Below are 26,022 nucleotides of genomic sequence, written 5' to 3'. Positions count from 1 at the left end.
CCAGAGCTCCTTTCCTGAGACAGAAGACCCTGCTAAACCATACCCGAGTTCCTGACCCATAGAAACTGTGAAATAACAAATGTTGCTTGAAAACACTATGTTTTGAGGCAATCTGTTACACAGCAATCAATAACCAGTACACCCATTCACGGTCCAAAGGCGCCAAAGCTGTGAAATGTGAAGTTATCTAAGGCTTCCTCATACACTAAATTCCCAGTGTCCTCTCATCCATGCTAAATAATTTGGAGATTTCCTTCAAACTCCGATTCCTTCCCTGGCCTTCTTTGCCCTCAATCTCCCAAAAGCCAGCTCCGCCTCTCCTCACACATGGGTGACACTCAGCAGTCTATTGGCTTCCCCCACACCCCAGTCTGCCCACTATGCCAGACCAGAACCCCCTGTCCTCTCTCCTTTCCCCAGAACCTAGGACAGTTTCTGCCACAAAGCTGCTCAAGCAACACTTGCCAGTAGATGAACAAGCTTGACCGAGCATTTGAACTCCATCACAGGCACCTTCAAGAAGAGGCCGTCCATTCCAACCTCCCCAGGGTGCAATGAGGAGCCCTGGGGGCACCACAGTGAAATACCCCAAAGGCTGATGGTTTGAACCCACCCAGCAGCTCCATGAAAGAAGGGCTGCCAATGTGCTTCTGAAGAGGTCACAACCAAGAAAACCCTGTGGGGCAGCTTCACCCGTCCCATGGGGTCGCCGTGAGTGAAAACTGACTCGCCGACACCTAACAGCAGCAGCACTGGATAAGGCTGAGTACCTGACATTCTGTGATGGGTGCTTCTGAACCCCTGAAGCTGGAGAACCAGAGCACGGCCTTGCTCCTCTCTGAAGCACTGGCTCTTTACAATAAATATTCCAAACTCCAGCCTCTCATCCACACCCACGGACTGTTCTGTTTTTCCCACTGTTGTAAATACATGCATAACACGTTCACCCGCGCCAACATTTTTCTGTGTGCAATTTAATGCTATCAATTCAAGCCCACTAACTATTGTCGCTGGTCAAACAGGGCAACCGTGCTTACTCGTCTTTGATTCCGCTCCAGTTTTTCGTTTTATAGACTATAAAGCATACAGAAAGCAGTCTCTCAACTTCCAACTCCCATGTTATTAAACGCTCCCCACGTAACGAACACCACAAACGAGGATGGTACTTCAATCTGACAGGCAAGTCCAGGGTAATTTACAAAACCAGTAAGCACTGAAAACGACCCATCACAATAACTGACTTTTTGAAAACTATATTCCTTCCAGTTCCTGCAAACTTTGGAGCGCCTGAAAACGGAAGAAATCACTTAAAAGCTGGATTCTACCTTATAGCCGCCAATGCGATGCTCCTGCTTAAACTCCTTTCCATTTTTCAGCCACCTCATGGTCGGTGTTGGGTTCCCCCCCGCTGGGCAGCGGAACTTGACTGTATTGGCCGCAGGGACAGCGTGCAGCCGTTTCTCCATCTTCTCCGTGTTGGTCCAGTATGGTGCTCCTGTGTCGGAAAATAACACCGAAACGTACATAAAAACGGCTAGCTTCATCCATGATTAAACTCCAAACAGGTTAAGATTACTTAGCTTCATATGTGAAAGCTCTGGTGTTTGGAAGTGCCGTCTAAATGAAAGGCCACTGGATAATGTTTACATTAGGGAAATATTTTCAAAAGTCTAATCCAGCTGGCCTGGCAAAAGGTCCCTGGAGATGGACTGTTTGTTGGTTTATGTCGATGAAGCAGGGGAAAGTGTTTGAGCCTTTCTTCTCCGTCTTGTTCTCGGTGCCAGCAAATAACTTCACATGAAACCAGGCTTGACAATGCTATTTTATACACATGGTCACAACATACAACGGCCGTGGCTGCATCCTTCAAAACATATCATTTTTCCACAGCCAACCCTATTAAATGACCACATCTACACACCAGTAAAACAAGCCCTTTTTAAAAGCCACATCCACTTACCCACGGGTGCTTTACTTTAAATAGTATCAAGAGTATAAATTATCATCCTCTTATGATAAAATAATCCAAAGGGTGCATCATGAATGTCCCAACACCTTATGTAACAAACTGAAAATCCTATCACTAAATATATTGTAATTTTTTAAAGGAAAAACGTACCCGACGTATGTTTCCCTCCAACGGCCGAGTGTGAATGCCATGATCTGCTGCCGTGCCTAAGCTGATTAGCTTCACAGGAGGCTACCAAAGGCGTGTTACGCAATGTCTATGCTCTGAATAACACAAGGCCATAAATACAAGTGATATTTTGAACACAACAAAAGAGTGAAGTTTCTAAATCACCAAGTGAAGGACATTTGGTATGAATAAAGGCCCCACGTCATTCTGGAACCCTGCTGCAGACTCCGTAGGCCTGCTAAGAACGGCTGATGACCACCACGAACTGCGTGCTTCTGGTCTGTCAAGCACTGCTCTAAGACCATTCACGTGTGTCACCACCGCCCAGGGAGAAAAGCACCATTATAAACCCTACTTTACAGATAGGCAACTGAGGCAAAGGGAAGTTAAGTAACCTGCCCCAAAGCCTTGCAGCTTCAAAGAGAGGCAGCCAGGATTTGAACCAAGGTAGCTCGACTCCAGAACCCACGGTCTTCATCCCTATTTCCACAGCTAGTAAGAACCAGCTTTTCCCGGGGGTGGCAATCTATACTTTCAGTCACTGTGACGATCTCCATGAATGACTTAGACTCAAGACTGGAGTCCAGGCCAGCTAGCCTGGACCAAAGTCATACCGACCCTATATGACGCTCTAGGCCTTCTGCTCAAACCGTACAGCAACTGAACTCTTCACAATTCGATTTCAGCAAAACAGCCCTCTACATTCCTGTACTCCCCAAAGCGTCCACCAACAGGTCACACTGAACATTCTAGAAGACCGGTTCATAACGGTGCTTATTCCTACTGCAGGTCAACAGCGCACACACTCCACAAACCAGAGAGAGGCTTTGTCTCTGACGGATTCAGAAGGCTCCTGCTCTACTCTCTGCTGGCCTCTCACACTTCTGGGAGCGGACCACATACCCCTAACGGCCAGACCTTCAGGGTGCAATTAGGAATAGGAGTAATTACATCCAAAACACCTTCTCCTATGTGCCTCACTCTCACTCTTGGAACCTGCTGTAAAGGTGGAGCTGGGATGTCTAAACTAAGGTACACTGCATCTTCTTTATACCTCAGTCATGAGGAGGTGGGGTAGGTGGTGTCTACTTGACACCAGGAGTCCCTGGGTGGAGCAGATGGTTCATGAGCTTGCTGCTGACCAGAAGGTTGGCGGTTCAAGTCCACTCAGAGGGGCCTACAAGAAAGATCTGGCGATCCGCTTCTAAAAAGTCAGCCCCTGTAACCCGTTAAGCCCAGTTCTGCTGACACACATGGGGCCTCCATGAGTCAGAGGCCACTCAGTGCCTACTGCTGGTTTGGGTTACATGATGCCAAGACAGTAGAAAGGGCAAAACCACCGTCGGTCATCTTGTATACCAGAGAGATAGGAAGGCAAGGGGGAGGTATGGGAGGCAGATGGAGGGGAGAAGTGGACCGCATTTCCCCTCTGAATCCAGTGGCATCAGCAGTGAGAGGGCAGCGTGGGTAGCCATTCAGGCTTTGGCTGCAGAACGCCAGTTAACATACCTATTTTGTTTGTTCCCCAGAGACTGTGTGATTCCTGGTCATCACCAACCTCCCAGGGCGGAAGACAAGCTCACACAATCTCAGTAACCCTTCATTTTAAAGGCTCCTGCTTAGAAAGAGCCCATCCACATCCATGGCCACTGGAAAGAAACCATTCAGAGCACAAAGTAATGATCTCTGTCACTAAACAAAGCCATTCGCAGAGCTGACCTAAAGGAGAAACTTCCTCATGTGGTCCAGTGTCTCTCCTCCTGTCATCTGTGTGTAACACAACAGCCCACCAGATAAATTAGCTAAGCATTGATGCAGGGGAGCTCTGGTGGCATAGTGCCTAAGGCACTTGACTGCTAACCAGAAGGCTGGTGGTTCAAATCCACCAGCCACTCCTTGGAAGGTTGGGCAGCCTACTTCTGTAGTGATACCGCCTCAGAAACCCAAGAAAGGGTTGCTGTGAGTTGAATCGACTCAGTGGCAGTGCGTTTGGTTTTGGTTTTTTGGGTTTTTTTTACTGTAATAGCTCTTTCAGACAGTGTCAACTACAGCTGAACAGATCCTCTGGTATGCCTCTTCTTTTTCACATAAAAGAAATCAACAGATACGTGCTAAAATACTATTAACCACGATTTTTAATCTTCCCTAAGATGTCAGAAAGTAGGATTTACCTTACAGAATGAGGACTGTCATTCGGTTTCTCTGACAGGGCGAAGCTACCCGCAAGGCTGCAAGCGATACAAGATCAGCCCCGAGCACAAGGCTTGTGAGGTCTTGACCTGTGGCGTTGGCACCCTGGCACCGAGTCTTCATCCTGGCGCCTAAGGGATGATTTAAGCACTAGAGGGAAGGAATGCTGCTAGGACTTCTGGCGGGTGGCCACTTCCCTGGGGCGAGATTGCAATGGTCAAAAACGCACCACCTATAAAATCTGATTATGCAGAACAGACACAAGGCCATGTGGGGTAGAGGTACAAGGATCCTCACCCCAAATCTGAGATCCAAGCTGGGTGGGGCCCCCACACACTATAATCAACAAAAAGTAGAAACGGATCATCTACACGGCTGGGGCTCAAAATCTGAATTCACAACAGCCCCCTCCTTGGTGGCGGTAAATCAGTGACTTAACAGAACAAATGCTCTCAGGCCAAATTCTCCAAGGTTTCTCAGGCCAAGTTCTCCAAGGTCCCTTGTGTGGCAGGGATGAGCCACCCCCAACCCTCTGTCCCTGCTCCCGTCGGTCTGATCAACACCACTTCTGGTGGGTGCTGATGTCACAGAGCACAGCAATGTCTGGTCTCCCTTTAGATGTTAACTTCATGGATTTCTGCAATAAGGAAGATGCTGCTGTTGTTAGGAGACATCGAATCGGTTCCGACTCACAGACAACAGAACAAAATATGCTCCACCCTGTGCCCTCCTTGCAAGTATTGGCGTGTTTGAGCCCATTGTTGCAGCCACTGTGTTATTCCACCTTGTTAAGGGACTTCCTCTTTTGTGCTGACCCTCTACTTAACCTTGGAGAAGGAGTGTGATATCCTTCTCCAAGATGGTAGAGGGGAGAAAACATCTGACTGTGTTACGATGGCTCTTTCCGAAGTAAACCAGCTGTACATGAAGGGTGAGGGGCCCGGGACGTTTAGAAGAATAATTAACACAGCAAGCACTGTTTCACTGAGTCTCCTGCAGCACCTCACTGTCCTACTATCCTCTTTTCACACCTCCCTCCTTCAACAGTGAGTGCATTGTTGCAGTCTGCACACATGGCAGTCCCAGGGCCCTCAAAGGACCAAAACGCATTGCTGAGAAACATGGAGCATGCTCTGGAACCAGCATGTCCACCTGAGAGGCCCCTTCCATAGCACAGCACAAGAACGCTGATAACAACTGTCAACTGGAGAAGGAATGGGTGTAACAAAAGCAGGCATAATCCTCGCACAGAGTAGGTGCTCTATACCGGTGCTCACTCAACAGCGTTATTTAAAATGGACCTGCAGATCTGACTCGACAGCATGAGTTTGGTTGATGTTGTTTTTTTCTGCAAGCCAAGAAGGTATCAGGCTGAAAGAAAACACACAAGCATCTACTATCTCTTTCCCTGATATCACTTAGGGATAAAGGAGGTATGCATTTAAAGTCACTCAAGTAACGGAGGGGGAACTGTGGTGCAGACCTCCGATGGCATGAGAAATGAGTGACACTAACCCATCTGTAAAGCAGCCTGCATACTAACATCACCTCTGAGGTGGATGACAGGTCTGGTCCCCTCAGCTCTGACATCTCAGCTCTTCTGGTCAAATGTGTGTCAAAAGAAAGATGCTCTCTTAGCCAGTAAATGCTGATAACGGACAGATTAAAGGAGTGGGAAGACTCAGCTGCTACATGAACAAGCCCGAGTCCATTATCAAGGCATCCCTACTCCCTCAACACTTCTACCCTGACAGTCAGGGCACCTTAGTAATGATGCTAAATAGCCAGAATTTCATTCTCATTCAGCAGAAGTCCTTCAAGATGCAGCTCGTTAAAAAGAGGTTCCTAACACCACAGCAAGTGCCCTGCCAGTACTGCATCATGGCCTCTCCTGACCATCCCACCCCGCAGGGTGGCGTCGCCAGCCCTCCTCGGGGCACCTCTTCGTTAGTGAGGAGCTTTCCAGCATCACGGTGTCCGCGTCCTGACAAAAATATTCCTTTCCGTGTCTGCGGAGCCACAGGAGTGGAACCACTGCCAGGTACAGCCGGAGGCACCCTCAGCTTAGAGAGCTGGCACGGGAGCATTTGCTGGATGGATGGCCAGACGGATGGACGGCCAGGCGGCCAACTGTGACAGCTTCAGCTATAAAATGAGGAAGTTGAACTGACATTCTGACAAGGCTCCTCCAGCTCTAATGTTCCTCCCAGGGATCTGTGTTCCAGGCAGATATGGATTCTGTCAACAACGGACAGGATTACAGCGTTTCTCTTAACCCTACAATGTAAACGTAATGAGAAACCAGAGGCTGCTGAACTTATCCCCACAAAACTCCTCACCCATCCCAATCCTGACAGCTAAAGCTCATGGTCTACCCTCTCCCTCTAGAATCAAAGAGAGATGAAACCCAGTGGTTTGAAGGGAAAACATGGAATTGCATCACCTCGGCACCAAAAGGGACCTTGGTGACCATGTGGCCCCAGGCTGGGCTGATGTGATCAATGTCCCCCAGGAAGGTTAAGTGGTTTGCTCAAGGCCACACAGCCAGGGGCAAGGCCAGGGGCAAGGCCAGGGCTGGCCAAGGCCAAGGCCAGGGCCAGGGCTGGCCCAAGCTTCCAGTTCCCTGAGCGGTGCTGTCTCAGCCACGCCGGCCGTCCTTTGAACTCTCCCATGGTAATAAAGTCAAAAGTTCAAGATTTATGGGAGCTACAGACGCTGAGGACTGCCAACTGTATTTTTATTGATGCAAAAACAAAAAACAAAACAAAACAAAAAAAAAACACAGCCTGTTTCAGCTCCTAGATTAAGTCTCCCAAACTCCCTAAAGCCCTATGAAGGCCTGTGTCTCAGGTCTATAATTAGGCCCTTTAAAAATATCACTAACCAGGACATTTGAACGCTCTGACCCTGGGGCTGGGGGGTGGGGGTTCTCTTAGAGCTAACCCCCATCCTTGCAAACGACTGCAGTTCTTCTGTTTTCAGTTTAGGGAAAGTAAGAGAAAGCACATCTACCAGGATGCAGAGATGAGAGTGTGTGTGTGTGTGGGGGGGTAGCTTTATGACAGAGTTCACACAACCAACTTGGTGACCATCAAAGCACTGGATCAGAAAGGCATTAGAAGACACCCAGCAAGGGACCCACATGGGAAATGCCAGTTCCCTGTGGGAGTGTCCACTGGGAGACCAGTCCCCTGTGGAAGTTCCCATATCTGCCCTAAAAGCAAAACCTCCAGTCAGTCACCCAATTGAGTGATCAGACCAGAGGACAGCCAAGACAGAAAAGATCCTGAATCCGGCCTCTCAGGGCAGCACCATGCTGGCCTTGGCAGTAAAAGGCTCAAGCCAACTTAGGGTGAAGTTTGTCTTCTTATATACCTGAGGTCCCACACCATCTGTCCTTGGGTGACGGGCTCATTTCGCGCAGCATAATGTCTTCACGCTCCAGCCATCGCGCAGCGCGTATCAAGGCTTCACTTCTACTGCCTGAGCAGTATTCCATGTGTGCATGGACCACCTGTGTTTGTCTACTCGTCTGTTGATGCACATTCAGGCTGCTTCTGCCTTTTGACTACTGTGAATAGTGTTGCAGTGAACACTGGTGGATACATCTCTGTTTGAGTCTCTGCTTTCAAGTCTTGTGGGTACACACCTAGGACCGTGCGCTTTCTTGTTTTCCATCCTGGAAACTTACACACAGCCAAGAAACCCCCAGTAACCAACTTAGATACTATCCCTTGTTAGGTGCTATCAAGTCGCTTCCAGCTCACGGCAACCCCCCACACAACAGAACAAAACACCACCCAGTGCTGCACCACTCTCAGAATCATCGCCACATGTGAGCCCCCAGTCGCAGCCACCGTGTCGATCCATCTCGTGAGGGTCTGCCCCTTCTTCACCGACGCTCTACTTTACTGATTAAAAATCCCAACTAGAGCAAAGATGACTAGGAATTGTTGTTATCAGCAGGTTAATCAATGAGATGAGTTCGAAATCTCAGGCAGCCTGCCCTTCGTTTTCCCCAGCTACGTCCAAAAAAACAGTTTTCTCCCTGACATGTGGTACGGACATCTGCAGGTCTCAACAGGAAGGAAACCAAAATAGAAAAAGCTCTCTCTCTACTCACTGAACAGAAAGAATGACTCCAGGAGACGCTTGATACCACTGTCTGGCTGTCACTTCCACCAGTAAAGCAACAGATCTGAACTTTCTTGTCCATCCAGATCTTCCTGAAAACTAAGCCTCAAGCTCTTCAGAAATGCTGGTCGCTGAAACACAGGCTGCAAGTGATAAAAACAACTCCAGCCAATTGGGCAGAAGGGCCTACCTGTCTCCTGCTAGGTAGCACATGAGGGTACCTAAGTGCCTAGGAAAGGCAAGGACTAGTCAAGTTATAAAGAGCTCTTGTGGTGTAAACGGTTAAGCACTCACCTGCTAACCCAAAGGTAAGCAGATCGAATCCACCTCGTGGCTCCATGGGAGAAGAACTTGGTGCTGTGCTCCCGTAAAGATCACAGCCACGAAAACCCAGTGGGGCAGTTGTCTTGTGTCACATGGAGCCAGTATGAGTCTAAGGCTGCTGGAGGTGCCTACCACCATCAGCTAAGTTACACCTTCCTATGCAAAAGCACCATTTCCACCCTCATTCCCTCCACCTGGATGCACTGGCGATGGGAACTTCCTGTAGGGAGGAAACGGGCTTCACTGAAGGGCATATGGAGCAGCACTGCTTCCTGGCAGCCAGGCCTGCAATGACATCACAGGACTGTTTCCCACCTTGGAAAAGGCTAGAGCTGGTGAGGTATGAAGTCATCAGCTAGCCAGCCACTCACATACGACCAGAACATGCCCTGCACATCTGGGATGGAAGACCCCGATCGAAAGGGAGGCCAGAAAGAGTTAGATGTACATGCAACAGGACGTTGATAGACCTTCTAGAAAAGGTCTTACGGTCAGTAAGTTTGAAAACTGGGTAAAGATGAAATTAAACAGATGTTTTAGTAGGGAACTTCTCAGAGCTTTATTGTACTAATGAACATGTAAGCCTCCAAGAAAGGGTTACGGCATACAACATGTTCCAAATGTAATTCAAAACACAGTTCACTTCAGGCAGAAAATGACCTGGACTAAGAAGCCTTGAAGGCACAGTGGTTAGGTGCTCTGCTGATAACCAAAAGGTCAGTGGTTTGAACCCACTTGCTCTTCAGGAGAAAGATGAGGCAGTCTGTTTCCATGAAGATTACAGCCTTGGAAACCTCGTGGGGCAGTTCTACCCTGTGTTTCAGGGTCACTATGAATTGGAATCAATTCAACGGCGACAGGTAGGCTTCCAAGGAATATGCTTTAAGAAACACCACGTATTCTTAATGTAATGACATCCAAAAACATGAATTCTGTTCCACGGAAGGTGTATGTGAGAACTGTAACTCAACAACACACTCATTCAACATCCAACCTGGTCCTGGCCCTCAGGAAGTGACAGTCTGCTGGAGAAGGCAGGCCTAAGCTGTTCTGTGACGTGCACTCACACAGAAGTCGCGGACACCCCAAAACGAGGCCCTCCACCTGGCCTGCGGGAATGAGGACGTCCTCTCCAGAGAAGCCCACGTTTGAGCTGGGTCTGGAATAATGAGGAAGAGCTGAGAGCAACCTAAATGTTGCAGAACATTCCCATCCATTCAAATACGACCTTGCTGTCAGCTTCAGGGCCAACAGATACCAGTTTCATGGCCGGAATTCAACAGCCCTGCCCTAGTTTTGTGTTGTTATTGCTGTTGTCGCATTTAGCCAGCATCTCCAGAATCAAAGTAGAACTCTACCAGGCAGACCAGCTCGCTGTCTTACATTCAACCACTGGAACTGGAAGAGCAATAATCCTACACACAGGCAGAAGGGGTAACCTGCAGCCAACTCCTCAGGCCAGAAGATGGACAACTAGACTCTGAGGTCTCGACCCCAAAAAGGAAAAAGCCAACGTGTCACTGTCGGCACAGGGTCACTGAGCACCGTTTGTCAACTCCACTGAAGGGGAACATTCAAACACACCCCCATGGAATTTGCAGACAACACACGGCACCGAAGGAATCAATTTGGACACAGGGGTGTTTCCAGGTGGCTGAAAATGCAAAGAATTCGGAGCTTCGGCAATTTTCCCCATTATTCGGGTCAGGCATTTGACACTTGAGGTGGCAAAAAATTGTTTTAATGGCAACATCCCCTTCCCCGCCTTGCCAATTACCCTTGCCACGGCATTCCTCTGCTCTGGCCACACAGGCCACAGCTGCTTAATCTCAGCCGTCCCAGGCTGCACCTGTGGATCAGACCAGCCTAATCACACTAACAGATGGCAGAGGCCATGCAGTCAGCTAAGAGCTGCTATCACTTTAAATAGCATCTCGTGTTTCGCAGGCAGCAAACAGAGGCAGTGCCCGACAGCAATGTCTCGCTGGTACAGCTAACACCAGCCTTTAATCACCCGCAGCAGAGCACCCATTTCAGGGCAGGGTCGTGTCATCTGAGAGCTAATTACAAAGAGCCCTGTTTGTAAGGTGAAGGCCTGGCAGCCCCCTGTCGGCCAGCACACATTGGAAGGAGGGTCCTGCCACCTGGCCTCCGTGCACAGGTGCTGTGCTCAGGGCTGGTGGGTCACCTGGAGGTCCCCGGCAGGGAACCCCTTCTGAAGCAGCAGGGGAGATTCTGCTCACTCAGCCCACTTGTTACCTGACCTGTACTCTGCTGCTGTAGTTTATGACTTCATCTGCAAACCTGCAAACAGGAAGGGTGCTTGATTACCAAAGCACCCCAGGACTTCCAATTGGTGCGTTCGGGTTCAAGCCCCTGCTAAGAGCTTCCGCTTCCATCCCAGATAGACTGAATTGCAATCTAACAAGATACACAAGAATCCCTGGGGCTCTTGTTTAAATGTAGGTTCTGATTCAGGGTATCTGGGTGGAGACGCAAATTCTCAGCAGGGGGTGGAACTCTCAACCAGTTCCCAGGCTTGCCAACCAAACTGTGGTGATGAGACCTGGTGTCCCAGTCAAGAGCAAAGACAAAGGGACAAGGCAACGCGAAAGATTAGATAGGAACTTTAGGGATCAGTGTGTTTGGGGTTAGAGAGGAACCCGACTCATAGCAACCCCTCCTTGGGTTTCCGAGGCAGTATGACTACGGAAGTGGATCACCCAACCTTCCTTCTGAGGAGTGGCTGGTGGGTTTGACCCACCAGCTTTCTGGTTAGCAGTCAAGTGCCTTAGGCACTACACCATCTTAAATATATCAAGCTATAAGGCAAAATCAACTCCACAGCAATGGGTTTGGTTATTTTAACCAAAAAAAAAAACCAAACTCACTGCCATCAAGTCAGACCCAACTCATAACAACCCTCTCCTTGGGTTTCCGAGGCTATATCACTACAGAAGTAGATTGTCTAACCTTCCTTCCAAGGAGTGGCTGGTAGCTTTGAACCGCCAGCCTTCTGGCTAGCAGTCAAGTGCCTTAGGCACTAAGCCACCTTAAATCTATCAAGTGGACTAAGATTCTTTTGAGAAAACGTGGACTATCCCACCCCAATGACTGATGTACCGTCTCATTAGGACCAGGCCTGCATGGATGGAGGCTGCAGCTAGTCCTCTTGTCTCTCTTCCTGACCCAGCACTCACAAGGCCATACTCTTCTGAGCACGGCCCAAGTGTTCACTCATCTCATACTCAGCACAACCCAGGAGACAGTAACAGTCCCATTCTACAGGTGACTAAACTGAGGCACAGAGGTTACTTAAATGGCTTGTCTAAAGTCATTTGGGAGCTCTGGTAACATAGTGGCTAAGGCACTTGACTGCTAACCAGACGGCTGGCGGTTCAAACCCACTAGCCACTCCTCGGAAGGAAGGTTGGGCAATCCTGCTTCCGTAGTGACACTGCCTCGGAATCCCAAGCAGGGGTCGCTATGAGTCAGGTCTGACTCGACGGCACATAACAACAACAAACAACAACAAAGTCATTTAGCTCGGAAGGAACAGACCAGAATTTGAACCCCGGCGACCCATTTACTCACCTTGTAAGTGGCCTCTCAAGTGTCAGCATGCAGTGTTAACTGCCTTTAAAAGGTGGACAGCACTCAGCGGCCCCTACTCTGTCGCCATCTACAGAGAAAGGCCATCTGCCCTTATTTCCACTCAGCACATGGTACACGTTTCAGAAGGCCAGCGTTTTCCCACAATGGCACCATTGATATTTCAGACCAGATAATGCTTGGTTGTGGGGGGCTGTGCTGTGCACTGCAAGCACCCCGGGCCTGTGGCCACTAGATGACACCAGCACCCCCTCTTCTCCACTGCAACAAGCAAACATTACCAAATGTTCCCGGGCGTGGGGGGAGTCATCATCCCCAGTTGAGAATCTCTGGGTTAAGCCAAGCACCATCATCAGTTATTAAAGAAACCAAGGCATTACACGATTCTCTGATGTTTATGTCTCCATATTGTGAGAAACCAGAAGGAAAAGGAAAACCCAGGAAAGGAGTGGTAACTGCTTTGAAGGAGAGCAGAAAACTGACACGAGAAGAAAACACAGATAGAGGAAAGGGTAGCCAGGAAACGTTTTATTCTCAGGTATGGATGTCAGAGAGCAGACACAGTGGGGAAGGGAAGGGCACAGGACACAGCATCCAGCTGGGGCGGCGGCGAGAGGACAGGTTAGAGCCGCCCTGCCCAGCGCGTCCTCCTCTCGGGACCTCAGGAGTCCCGCCATTACTTACTCTTGTCGCTGTGCTCGCTGACAACGTCCTCGGAGCCATCTGTGTCATCTTCATCATCTCCAGAAGAGATCGCATCTGCGGTCAGAAGAACATGTTCACGGATGTGCTTTTGCAAAATGCAAGTGGTTGCAATCACCTACCACTGGGACCTTCTACCGCATGGTGAACCCGACAGCTCAGGGCCAGCTTCATGACAGCAAGGTTGAGGCTGTGTTTAGTTAAGACAGTTTTCATGTGGCTTAAACTTTCTCTCCATAATGACAGTTGGCCTGTATCACGATTCCTAATGTTTTATGCCTTCACGTTAGTTAAACTTGCTGTAAAACTTGATCTATTGCAACTGAGTTTTTGGTTCCAAACACTATTCAAGTCCCCAACAAATGATTATGTAATGCCCCAAGTGTCTTTCCAACACAGCCTACCAGCTTCCGGGGGTCCCTTCAAGAAGAGAATTAGTCCCTCACAAAACTCTGCCCCGTGTGGCCTTCCCACCAATTGCTAGTATTCTGAAAGCCACACTTAAAAGTCGGCCACCACTAGGGCATATGCAGCACCCCTCCTTACACAGAAGAAAAACCGAGGAGAGAAACTTGAATTTCAATAAAAAGAAATCAGAAATCCTGCACTCCATTTTCAATTCTATAATCTATATACACCAAGGATGCCAATGATATTGGGGGGGTTACTCTGTGAGATAAGGAAAACTGTTAGCTTGCACACGAGAATTCTGTCACGCTTAATGATCAGTGTCTCGAGTACAGCGGGTCTCATGGAAGCCCTTCAAAAATCGATCAATAACAAGCTATGAAGCTGTGTGCCTGGCATCCAATTAGCAGAGGTCACTATGACTTCACTGGTACAATCAAATTTTTACCCAGAAAACAGCTACAGAGAAAGGAGAGCAGAGGGCCCCAGGCCCACTCACCTGTGACATTGACCATGAAGTACAAGGTCTCACTGTCTACAGTCCTAGCAGCAGTACAAACATAGAGGCCGGAGTCTCTAGACGTGGCGCCTTTTATCTGCAAGTACTCCCCAATAAGCACTGTCCTATTGTTGGGCCCCAAGTGTACCCCATCCTTAGTCCAACTGATCCTGACGGCATCTTTCAACAGGCAGCGCAGCTCTAGCGACTCCCCGGGGGCAGCCATGTACACTTCGGGCTGAGAGATTTGGTATTTGGTTGGTGGCTCTGCAGAAAGGTGGGGAGAGGAAGATGGAGACAGGCGGGAGGAAGGAGGAGAGAACGTCCAACAAAGGTCAGTGAGGCCCGCTTATTCCCAGGAGAGGCTGTTGTCTGTGCAAGTGGCAGGTGGCCATCTCTCCCCCGCACCCCATGAAGCCAGGAAGCAGTCCTCCCTCATGTGGAGGGCAGGCTGAGAGAGCGCCTGAAACATCAACCCGGGGGGGCAGCACCCAGCCAAAGCTACCCCGCCTTCATCTCCACACAAGCACAGCTTTCAAAACAAACCACAACCCAGCCTGGAAAGGACATGCTGTGAGCAAACCTCCAAGTTGATCACCAATGCAAAGCTGCTTGCGCTGTGACCCCCCGAGTTCCACTGCTGCAGCGTTTCTCATGTGCAAGAACATCGCATTTACCATTTTTTTCCATTCAACACGACTGGGTCTCTCTCTCTCACACACACACACACACACACACACACGTGTACACACTCAGACACACATATACTTAACGAGCTATTTACTTGTTCTAGGCCTTGCTCTTGTCACAAAGCCACGCTTCTCAGACTATTTCTCGGCCTCAAGGGAAATGAATACATGCCTACACACTGTGTAGGAGCCCTAGTGGCACAGTGGTTAAGCGCTTGGCAGCTAACCGTAAGGTCGGGGTTCAAACCCATCAGTCACTCTCCAGGAGAAAGACATGGCTTCGGTAAAGATGATGGCCTTGGAAACCCTACTGGGCAGTTCTACTCTGTCCTCTAGGGGTGCTGGGAGTCAGAATCGGCTCAGCCACACTGGGTCTGGCAATGAGGTCTGGTTTGGTTTTGACACACTGTGCTGCCTGAGTCTGGAGTTCGCAGGAGCTCCCTCATCTGAAGAGTGAAGAGCTGGGTGGGTCACACTGTTTTTCTTAAGGTGCTAAAGGCTTGAAGGTTTTAACAACAAACGCAAACCCAACAGGAGTGCTGGCCCCACTGCGCTGCAGCGGGCCCTGAAGGGAAGCAGTGTCCCCATGTTACAGAACTGGATCCGCTCCAACTCCCAGCAGCCCCCGTTACACACACACTGGCGCGCCACCCTTCAGGTCTCTGTCTGCTTTGAGGCCTCTCCTCCCAGTTAAATCCACATCATTCTGGGAGACCCAAATCCAACGGCCCCTCCTTGATGAGACCACCCCATCACCCAGCTCCTGTCCCCTCCTCGCAGCTCCTGGGGACGTGCCACTTATGAGCATGTCTTGTCTTCCGCCAGGGAAGCCTTAGTCTAGTGGCTCTCTGTGCCCCACCTCCAGGACCCACCTTGGCACCCACACAGAAGGTAGACCCTGTGGGAACATGATCACAGTCCCCAAGTCTGCAGGGAATGATGGAGCCTGAGAGGATCAACCCACGGTGACCTCCCTGAACAGAAGTAAGAAGGACCCCTTCTCCTTCGAGGGGAACAGCCCCGGCCCTGGCCACAAGGGCCCACGGGACAGGACGGGCTTTCATCCCTCACAGCGACATGGTGAATGGTACCAGAGTCCCAGGCCCGGCAAACACAAAGCGTCCCCACTGAGGGCCGGCTCCAGCTCTGGGCAGCATCACAAGACAATTGTTTTCTCCAGGCCACACTGAGACAAATCTCCCACAGAGGACTGGAATAAACTCTTCATGCGTCAGGCCCACTGTTGAAAGAACAGGGAGGGCGCAGGCTTCTGGGTTGGGCACCCTCTTCACCAGCAACAGCAACAACAGCCGACGGTTGCAGAAAGCCCACCCGGCACACGGGACGGCAGGGCAGGCTTCTCAGAGAAGACCCTTCCCCAAAGCCAAGGAAGTCCAGACTTTGAAATGCCTTTAACTGAACCAAAGGCATGAACACAAAGAGGAAATCACAACAAGAGGGAAAAAACAGAAGCCAAATTTCACGTGGGCAAACACACCCTCCAAAACAAGGGCAGAAAGCCCTAAGCCGGCTACATGTCAAGTTTGTTTTTCTCATTCAGTAATTGCTTACTGAATGAACACCTACTTTGGGCCAAGCTTTGTTCTAGATGCTGGGAAGGAAGCAAATGGAACAAGACAGAGTCCTGCACTTGTGGAGCCCTCATTATAGTGAAGGGACAGACAGTAAAGAAATCACAGAAAATACAAACTCCGTGAGATGTCTTAGTGCCATGGGGCAGAAAGCAGCGAGACAGTGAGGCACGCGGAGCCAGCTGACAGGCCAGCGCACCTTGTGTAGCAGCTGGCAAGCCGTGGCCCACAGGCCTGATCTAGCCACCGCCTGTCTTTGTAAACAAAGTTTTACTGGAACGCAGCCATGGCTTATTCCTTGACGTATGGTCTGTGACTGCTTTCGCACAGTTGCGACAGAGACCGTATGGCCTGCAAAGCCTAAAATATTTACCGTCTGGTCCTTTACAATAGGAGAAAGATGTGGCGGTCTGTGAAGACTCTCAGCCTTGGAACCCCTACGGGCAGTTCTACTCTTTCCTACTGGGCCAAATGAGTTGGAATCGACTAGATGGCAGTGGCTTTTGGTGTTGGGCCTGGGGGTCCTTCACAGAAAGTCTGCTACCCCCTACGGTAAAGGATGATCAGAGAAGGCCTCGGAAGCGCAGCCATCTGAGCAGAGGCAGGAAGGACAAAGTGAGGATGGAAAGGCACTGCTGGAAATTTAGTTGCAAGGTTCTCAGGCGAGGTCTCCAAAAGACCACTAAGCCATGATGCAGCTGAACCGAGTTACTGATGGAAGCACGTGGAACTCCAGACCCCGAGCAGAAAGGGGAGAGAAAAGCATGTCAAAGAAGGGCCAAAGGAGCAAGGGCAGGAAAAGGAATCCCGGGTGGCCCCAAATTTCTCTCACTTTCAAGGTCTTAGAGTCACAGACTCACCTAACAGCAAAACTTACAGAACCTACTGGCCACCTGGTCCACCCATCCCTTTTACAGCTGGTAAAACCAAAGGTCAGAGGTCACTCAGGTCCCACATCTCCCAATAACTAATTACCGAAACAGCACACACAACGTGGGAATGAATTCCCGTTGGATTCGTCTGGGTCATAAAATAATCAATTATCTCCTATGATCCCATCGCACCATCAGCAAGTCACCAAAACATGTTAACAAATGTGCTTTCCTCTGAGCCAGCATTGCTCATCGCAAGATTACTGAGCAGGCAAGCAGCTGGCCATACACAGCAAGGCTTAAAGGGAGACAGGGACCCACCCAGCCAACCAGCTTCTTGCCTGCTCCACAGATAAGGAGAAGCCATGTCCCTATTTAATGGATGCAGTGGAATGCTCTAAGAATTTTCAAGAAAAGATAAGCAAGGCATTTGCAACCGTGCAGCAGGAAAGTCTCTCCTGGCAGAGGCAACTGTTTCCACTGAAAGGCCTTTCCCTCACCTGCAACAGGCAAATCACGAAGTCCGACTGACACCTAGGCCAACTGAGATGCTGGACCAGTGGCCCCCAAAGACACCACCATCTGTCAGCTGTAGGAGGAGGGACACAGTCCAGTGAGGCCTCAAAGGCAGCACCTCATCTTCTTCAGGGCTGGGCACACAGGAGATGCTGGTTAGTGGGAGCAGCCCCAGCGGAAGAAGAGGAACCCCTGAGTTCCAACCTCACTCCTTTCCTGCTCTGGTCCCTCATCTAATGACAAGCAGGAGAACAGAAATGAGAGGGAGCGATGTGCGCTGGTCCAACGAGTCCGCAGATGGGAACCTGACCTTCCAAGCAGAACACAATGGCAGTCACTGTCACTCTCATTCCAAGGCTGAAGACGTACACCGTGACCTTGGGTACCACTCTTTTCTGAGGATAAACCAGGTGTTGTTGAGTCAATCCCACCTCATGGTGACACCATGCATGCCAGAGCTGAACTGTGCCCCATAGGCTTTTCACTGGATGATTCCTGGAAGGAGATGTCCATGTATTTCTTACAAGGTGCTGCAGGATGGACTTGAACTTCCATCCTTTCGGTCAGCGACTGAGTGTGTTAACTGTTTGCACCACTCAAGCACACATTTTCAGATGATAATCACAGCACATTTAGATTTACATCTCTAGATGCAAAACGATGTTCCTGACGGCTGACATGACTTGATGGGATGCCAAATGGCTTTTCTTTCCGTTACAACAGGTCCAAGCCATCACCCAGGTTTCCAACGAGTTAATAAGCTTCAAGGATAGTACAACGACTCTCCAAAATGTATCAACAAAGTAATAACACTCTTCCATAAAGGGAATCCAGTCTCAGAGCAGTAATTCCTGCCTTGTGAATTCACAATCCATACTCTCTCCTCCTCTCCCCTAAAGGCCCATCCTGGCATCAGCAAAGCCCTTTGATAACTCCAGCAACATCCCTGGGTATCCTAGGAAGTGCTCAAGCCCACTGTAGGGAGAAGGGAGGATGAAAAGAAAGTCTGAGAGAAAGAAGAGGAAGATGAGTCATTGTATCAAATTTTTTAATTTCCTCGGCAACAAGTTGTTACCAATAACCAACACCATCATGTATTACGGGAAATCTCACAATTGTCATCAGCAATTTATTTTTTCAGTTATTTTGCATGAGTCTTATCTTTCTGTTGTGATTTTACGTTCTTTAACTGTTGCATAAACACTTCAACACACTGGGAAAAAAATTACACAAAAGAGAGGAGAGGTTGAAAAGAAACCAGACCAAGCAGAGAAGGAAGTTAGAGAGTAAGAACACAGGTGGAGGGGCACAGAGACGGTGGAATGCCAAACCCATCTCCCCCCATGCCACCCAGCGGCTCCAGGGCCCCAGCCTGCAGGTGCCAGCTCACAAGTACATCAACGACATCACAAGGCCGGGGTGCCAAGAACACAGTGCTTGCCTAAAGTCCAATTGCCTGGCTCAAGGGAGACAACCCTGTCCCTGTCCTCGCTCTGGTGGCTGTTTGCTTAGGGACTTTGGTTTCTCTCTTGTGTGTGAACACTCCAGGTGACCTCACTGCCCACCCCCTGCAAACCGTCACTCCCAAGTCCTCTGTGCATATCTCCAAGGCTTTATTTATTTCACACTGATCTCTCCGGAGCCCAGACATTTCCTAACTCCCTCTGACATCACAGGGGCTGCGTCTGCACCACCCGGCCGTGCCTTCCTCACTGTGATCACCGTCCACTGACACAGGCCAGTCCCCTCTGGGCCGCACCACGCCGCACTGCTTGCTCAGTGAAATATGACAGCTGACACAGGGCAAAGTGTTCCCTGGGAAATTCAAACATTACCTTTTATAGTAATATTAACACTTCCTGGACTCTTCACCTTTCTTACAAAGAAGGCGGAAAGACCCACGCCGAGTGCAGAGCCCAACCACGCTCTCCTCGTCTTTTCTTGCCAACACACAACAGGGGAAGACTCCAGAGGCTGCTTTGCTAGGCACCAAACCCTCGTGCAGAGGCTTCCACCTATTTCTCAGAGTAGTGACTGGAATTGGAAAAAAGGCAAGACAAAAGCCACAGCACACACATGCCAGCGCTGGGCAGCCTCTGTCACTGGTACCTAAAACCGCTCGACAAACAAGGTCATGAATGCCTTTCTGGGAGGGCTCGACACGCCTGTCTCTACCCACTACAGCTTCATGAGCTGTGTAGCTGTTTATCCTTGTTGCGAGATGATTCCGACTCACAGCAACCATACAGGACAGAATAGAACTGCCTACAGGGTTTCCAAGGCTGGGATCCTTACGCGGACTGTCACATCTTTCCCGCATGGAGCGGCTGGTGGGTCCAAACCACCAACCTTTCCGTTAGCAGCCAAATGCCTTAACCACTGCGCCACAGGGCTCCGTGTGTAGACTGCCGTATTTAACTTCCTCCCAGAAGTTTCAAACACTGACAAGAGCCAGCAGCATGTTTTCATGGGGCTTCTTCCCAACCGACTGCACTCTGGTATGAAAATGCGTATTTCTCCAGCCAGTCAAGACGCAGACGGCACGCGCAGCAGCCGTCAACTGCTCCTTTGCTGTTGTCAGCTGCATCAGAGGAGACCGCGACCCAGTGAGACACGTGACGCCACGCACAACGGCAAGAGACGCTTCGTGGGCTGCGCCACTCCTGTGATCAGCTGCAGGTGGGACCTCTGTGACCCGCAGGGCTTTCACTGGCCGATTTTCAAAAGCAGATCAGCAGGCCTCTCTTCCTAGTCTGTGTTAGTCTGGAAGCTTGGCTGAAACCTGTGTCACATCAGAGCTGCACGCAAACCTGCAGTGACAGAGGCGGTGGCTGCCCATGAGGGCATGCGGCTAGGAACCGACCCAGCTCTCCTGCATGGAATCCTACCACCGAATTTTCCCATCTGCTCCACAGCCTGCGTGTGATCTCCACGCCGAGGGGAGTGTCGGGAGCCGAGAGGGATTCAGAATGAAGGGGTCTCCCTCTGGGGAGAGAAGGAAACTGAGGCAGGAGCCAGCTGACTCCCCTCAAGTCTCTCAGCAGATGTGGCAGAGGGCACGACCTCTCAGAGTGACATCCCGGGGATGTCCCTAACCACCAGCTGCATAATGCATCTATCTTTCTGTAAATAAACAAAGGGGAGCATTCCTTGTGTGTGAACGTAGCCCTAGGGGAAGGAGAGTGTATAAAAGTTTGAAAAAGATGTTACTCACGGACTCACTGTCCTGCCGGACCCCTCTCCACTGCGTCCAGAGGGCTGTCTTGAGATGCAAAGTCACGAAGAAGGAACGCTGGAAAAGTACGCTACTTCAGGTAACACTGGACGTTGCCAAGCCAGCAACAGCAGCACTTCAGGCTGTCACTTTTTATAACGTTTGCCTATAAACCTTTCCCGTGTGGTTTTTGAAATGGCGCCCATATGCAAACAAAACAGATGGGAACTCGAGTCTTGTCCCGTCCAATCGCTTTGCTTCAGGGGCCATGGGCAGCAGATTTACACGGCCAAGAAGAAAGAAGCTGCTGGTGCCAATGGGACAGCGAACGACAGGCAGTGCGCCTGGCGAATGAAGTCTTCTCGGGGGTTTCCCCAGGACCGTCTTTTCAAATGCTGCCATTATCCCAGCTAAGTAATCAGAACTCTGGTTTCAAGAACGCAGGGGTCACCCACGGAAGGCAGCCCACTTGGGTTTCTTCTTCTCAGAAAGTCGAGGTGTCTGCTGCCTACACAAACTCCCCTGGAACAGAGGAAGGGGAGCAGAGAGGGGAGAGAGGGACGGAGGGACAGAGGGACAGAAGGGCGGGGGAGAGAGGAGGTGGACACAGAGAGAGCAGGCAGGGCTGCGAGCCGAGCCGGGTGTGGGCTGCAAGGGATGACTCTGCCCTCTCGAGATGCCAAACAACAACACGGCAACGCAAGCGTGTCTGGCCAGAGTAGTGAAAGGAAAAGGAAAAAGGGAAAAAAAAAAACCCAAACCCTTTGCCATCAAGTTGATTCTGACTCATGGTGACCCTGTAGGATGGAATAGAACTGCCCCGGGGTTTCCGAGGCAGAAATCTTCACAGGAGCTGATCACCAGGTCTTTTCTCCTCGAGAGCAGCTGGTGGGGTCATTCACCACCGAGCGCTTTAACCACTGCGCCGCCAGGGCTCCTTCCCCCAAAAAATCCACTGTCATTGAGTTGATTCAATAATGGCCCCCTTTGGGTTTCTGAGGCAGTAAATCTTTATGGAAATAGATTGCCCCATCTTCCTTCCACAGAGCAGTTGGTGGGTTTGAACCACCAACCTTCAGGTTAGCAGTCAAATGCTTTAGGCACTGTGCCACCAGAGCTCCTCCCAGGGCTCCTGAAGAGGAGGGAAATGGTCTTGGTTACCTGGCGCCCTCGCCGACAGCCAGCCACCCTGCTCGGGTAGGATAAAGATCACCGATACGGACGGCCAAGTGTCTGGACAGTAGATGCACACGGCACCGAGCAGTGAGTATTGCCACGGATTAGTCTCTGGAACACCCAGCAAGGAGTAGCTGCACCTTCTGCCCATTGCGATCGGCCTCTACTTGTCTTCCTCACCTACATGGTATCCCGTAGCCACTCCTTGGAATCCCACAGGTGCTAACCTGAGTCCACGAACAGGGTTTTTCAACAGTGGCCGCTCCAGAGTCCTGATAAGAAGCTTTCACTGTCGATACCCGATTTTCTCTCCAAAGGAACAGAGTGCACCCCTCACACAGAGACCACTTCTGAAGGATTTTTCACAAGTTCTAAAGAAGGGAGCCTGAACACACACCCCTGGCATAGATTTCTAGCAGCCCACAGTGTGGGTGACAACACACAGGCTTTGGGAGAAAGAAGCCTCCCTTTGCCTCTGGTCCAGTCTCATCCTAGCTGGCATCAGACCTCATCAACCCAAAGATATAAAGGCTCTGGGGGGCCTTCACAGGACACCCCCTCCCCTGTACTTGCTCTACCCCGAGGGCTCGCACACACACAAGGGCAACAGCATCAGGCAGCTGGCTGTTCCGGCCCAGACATCCTCAAAGACCTGTACGGCTTCCCTTTACAAGAGCTGACTTGCAGGAGGACAAAAGCCCTCACATGCCACAACGGCCTTACAAGGCGCCAGCACCACTTGCTCTTTAAAGGGGTAGGGGCAGGTGGGACCAACACTGCAGAAGGTAAAGCGGAAAGCCCTGGAGCCCAAGCAATACTGTCGGCACACAAACGGGAGCAAGGCAGCTACAACAACAGGAAACGAACCCGTCAACAGCCCGGAAGGACCCAGCGTTCTTTCCAAGCAGCTGTCGAGGTGTCTTACACACGCACATTAGGACAGAAGTGCTCCTTGCCAGTATCATGGGTGCCGGGGACAAGCGCTTACAAACAGCTACTTCCACAGAAGCTTGACTGTTCCAGAAGTCTAGGCCGGCTCACCTTCCTGATGACCCAATGAGACCAATGTCCCCGCTGATGGTTACACATCTAGGCGCACCCCTCATGTAAATCAGGTTTGTTGTTGATAAACTCAGTGCACAGCTGTCCAAGTCTGAAAAGAAACCATGTTGCTGCCCATGAGAAAATAAAAATGGTCCAGGACCAGAGAACGGGTTCACTAAACAGTCGGTCACCATTACTGCATGATACTGAGGCCAAAAGGGGACATAGTCCATCCTCATGTCATCAATGTCTCCTCTCCAATCCAATCCTGATGTTACAGGTATTAATTACTGTGTTGTCCAAAAGGAGGGCACGAAGGGAAGGTTCCCTCCGGTCATTAGTGCTGTTAGTTGTCCCTGAGACGATTCGAACTCACAATGACCCCACACACCAGCGTGGAACCGCTCCACTGGGTTTCCAAGGCTCTGGCTTCAGTAGGTCACGAGGCCTGCCTTCAAGGCACCTCTGAGTGGGTTTGAACCCCCAGCCTTTCAGCTAGTAGTCAAGTGCCTGACCATGGGGGCCACCCAGGGACTGCTCTGGTCATGTGCTTGCCTCCAACTCTAATACTCCTCCGAGCAGAATTCCCACCGGACAACTAGGAGGCAGGCACTCAATCAGTGCTGCGTATATCAAATCCCTGGACAGTGGCCACTTTGCTGGAGCAAGAGCTTCAAAACGGAGCCCTCTGTGCAAAAGCATTTCCCAAGTGGCCTGGCCATTGGGTTATACACAGCACCCAGGAAGCAGAAACCTGCACTGCTGGTTATGTCAAAGTCCCTTGTACTCCCCTGGCTCAGGCACACAATGAGTTGTCTGTGTACACAGCCCTTGTCGATCTATGCCTTACATGGCACACCTAAGTCACCTGGAGGCCCAGAGCCTCGGAGACACACTTGCCAGACATGGCCAAGGAAGCTGGCACTTCTGCAAACCTTCAGGGCTTCTTCGGCACTGTGTTCCAGGACCAGCCATGACGTAAAAAAGCTGACCCTCCTGCCCAAAGACCACCGGGCGGGCTCTCTGTTGCTCAGCAGGAAGGAATTAAGTTGTGCATCCCCTGCAACTTCTAATGCAGTGCGGGTGGTGGGCCAGCCAGGATTTGCATGATCTTTATCAACATAGCGTTGAAGGTCAAGGGCAGCCTTGTCAAAGAACACATCTCATGTCTAGTTCTGAACGCCTAATCCTCTCCTCAAAAACATCTCTGTCCTCCCAAGTCCTGTATAACGCTAGGCCCCAAGGAAGCCGTCTTCATTGTGGCAAGTGGCAAAGCTTCTGTCTGAACAGATATGGCTTCGCTCCCCTTAACTAGATTCTCAGAATTAAGACCCTGGTCTCATTCCTGTCCCCAGTCTGCTGACTCTTCAGAAAAGAGGCCGAAGATGTTTAAAACTCAGACTGAGAACAGACCCGAGTCCCAGCTCTACCACGTACAAATCGTGCGACCTTGGAACAAGTCACGTGTCAGCTTTTGTAACTCTCCATTCCTGCAAACCAGACCAGTAACGAACGAGGCAGCATGCAGGGAGCACCCAGCGCAATGCCTGGGACTCGTAAGGCCTCGGCGTGCATCAGCTGCAAGAAAGGCTTTCCGGCTGACTCCGCTACTCAGCTGCCGCACGCGAAGGCATGCAGAAAGAAAAGCCGGAGAAACCAGCGTTAGAGCGCTAGAAACGCCAGCACAGAGCTCGGTGCTCATTCTGCAGTCTCAGTCGCTGGCATGTGTGTGCATGTGAATCCATGTGGTGCGTACATGTGCATCTATGTGTGCATGTGTGTGCTCGCCAAGCATCCCTTTGCAGAGAAGGCACTTCTCAAGAACACGGACACGTGGCGGTCTTCCTGCCCTTCTAGAAAGCCCCCGTTCTCCATCCCTCCGGAACCTGTGGACATGCTCAGAACTCCATGCTGGCTTTTCTGGTTCTTCCCCTGCACTCAGATCCCCACCCCTGCGGCTCTCCCACCCCCTCCATGTCAATGACAGATAGCAATCAAGTCCCTGCTTGCAGGTGCTTCTTTCTACCTGCCTGGGGGAACATCTTATTACCTGGAACCTACAGAGGGCCGTTTGGCACGTGACCTCCCACCTGCTCCCCCTCCCCCTCCCTCTCCCTCCCCACCCAGCTTCCTGCTGAATAGAGTTGCCACCTTAACAGCAACCCAAGCTCCAGTCAGCTCTGGAAGCCCCTCTTCTTCCTCTTGCGTCTCATCCAACCCCTCACCTGTTACCTTGATCTCTAAGAGACGCAAGGCTCCACTCCAGGCCGCCCTGCTCTCTCCAAAGGACCGCTGCTCTAACCCATCGCCCACACCCCTGCCTTATGTAGCCACCATGGGCCACCAGAATAATCTTCTGAAAAGCATACCTGAGCTCTGCTTTAAGGAAAAAAGAAAAAAAGAGACATAGACCACTCTAGAGTCCTAACACAGTAAAGCCCACAGGCTCTCACCTGCACTAGCACGTTGGCTGCTCAAGGTCCCAGATCTTTCTCCTCCTTGCCCCTTCACCCTCAGGTTTGCCTGTACCCACAGGCACTATTCCCCCTGCCCCACTACTGTGCCTGGCAAGCTCCTAATTCAGCCTTCAAAGCCCAGTTCACACGTCACCTCCTCCCTGAAAATTCCTCTAATTCTCACTAAGACAGTGTGCACTGCTCCCATCTCCAGGGCCCTTATCATCCACCCAGTATAAGCACAGCCAGACATGGTCGGCTTCCCCAGCCTCCCCGCTGATGCAGCCAAAGGCAGAGGGAGCACAGTGCTTCCCAGACTTAACCGGGCCTAAAGACACCCCAGTGAGTTCGTTAAAATGCAGCTTCCTGGGCCCTGACTCTGAAGAACCTGGGTCAGTCAGCTCAGGGTTCCGTACTTCCCACAGACTCCGGGTGAGGTGATGGTACTGGCCCCAGG

The 26,022-nt window shown here is 50.7% G+C and overlaps 1 protein-coding gene across 1 annotated transcript in view; it reads right to left on the bottom strand.

Annotated features, from left to right (window-relative positions):
• FGFR2 (fibroblast growth factor receptor 2) overlaps positions 1-26,022 on the bottom strand; it is a 127,353-nt gene that overhangs the window by 87,038 nt on the left and 14,293 nt on the right. Inside the window, exons 2-4 of the mRNA XM_042780418.1 lie at positions 14,007-14,273; positions 13,082-13,156; positions 1,326-1,495 (exon numbers count right to left, since the gene is read on the bottom strand). Of these exons, the coding sequence (XP_042636352.1) occupies positions 1,326-1,495; positions 13,082-13,156; positions 14,007-14,273 (512 nt within the window). The remainder of the gene's footprint in view (positions 1-1,325; positions 1,496-13,081; positions 13,157-14,006; positions 14,274-26,022) is intronic.

This window comes from Orycteropus afer, unplaced genomic scaffold, assembly GCF_000298275.1.
Source record: "Orycteropus afer afer isolate SDZICR_OR568_19922 unplaced genomic scaffold, OryAfe1.0 scaffold00038, whole genome shotgun sequence".
Lineage (NCBI taxonomy): Eukaryota > Metazoa > Chordata > Mammalia > Tubulidentata > Orycteropodidae > Orycteropus > Orycteropus afer.
The sequence above is the reverse complement of the archived record's forward strand: the minus strand, read 5'-3'. Positions and strand labels throughout refer to the sequence as shown.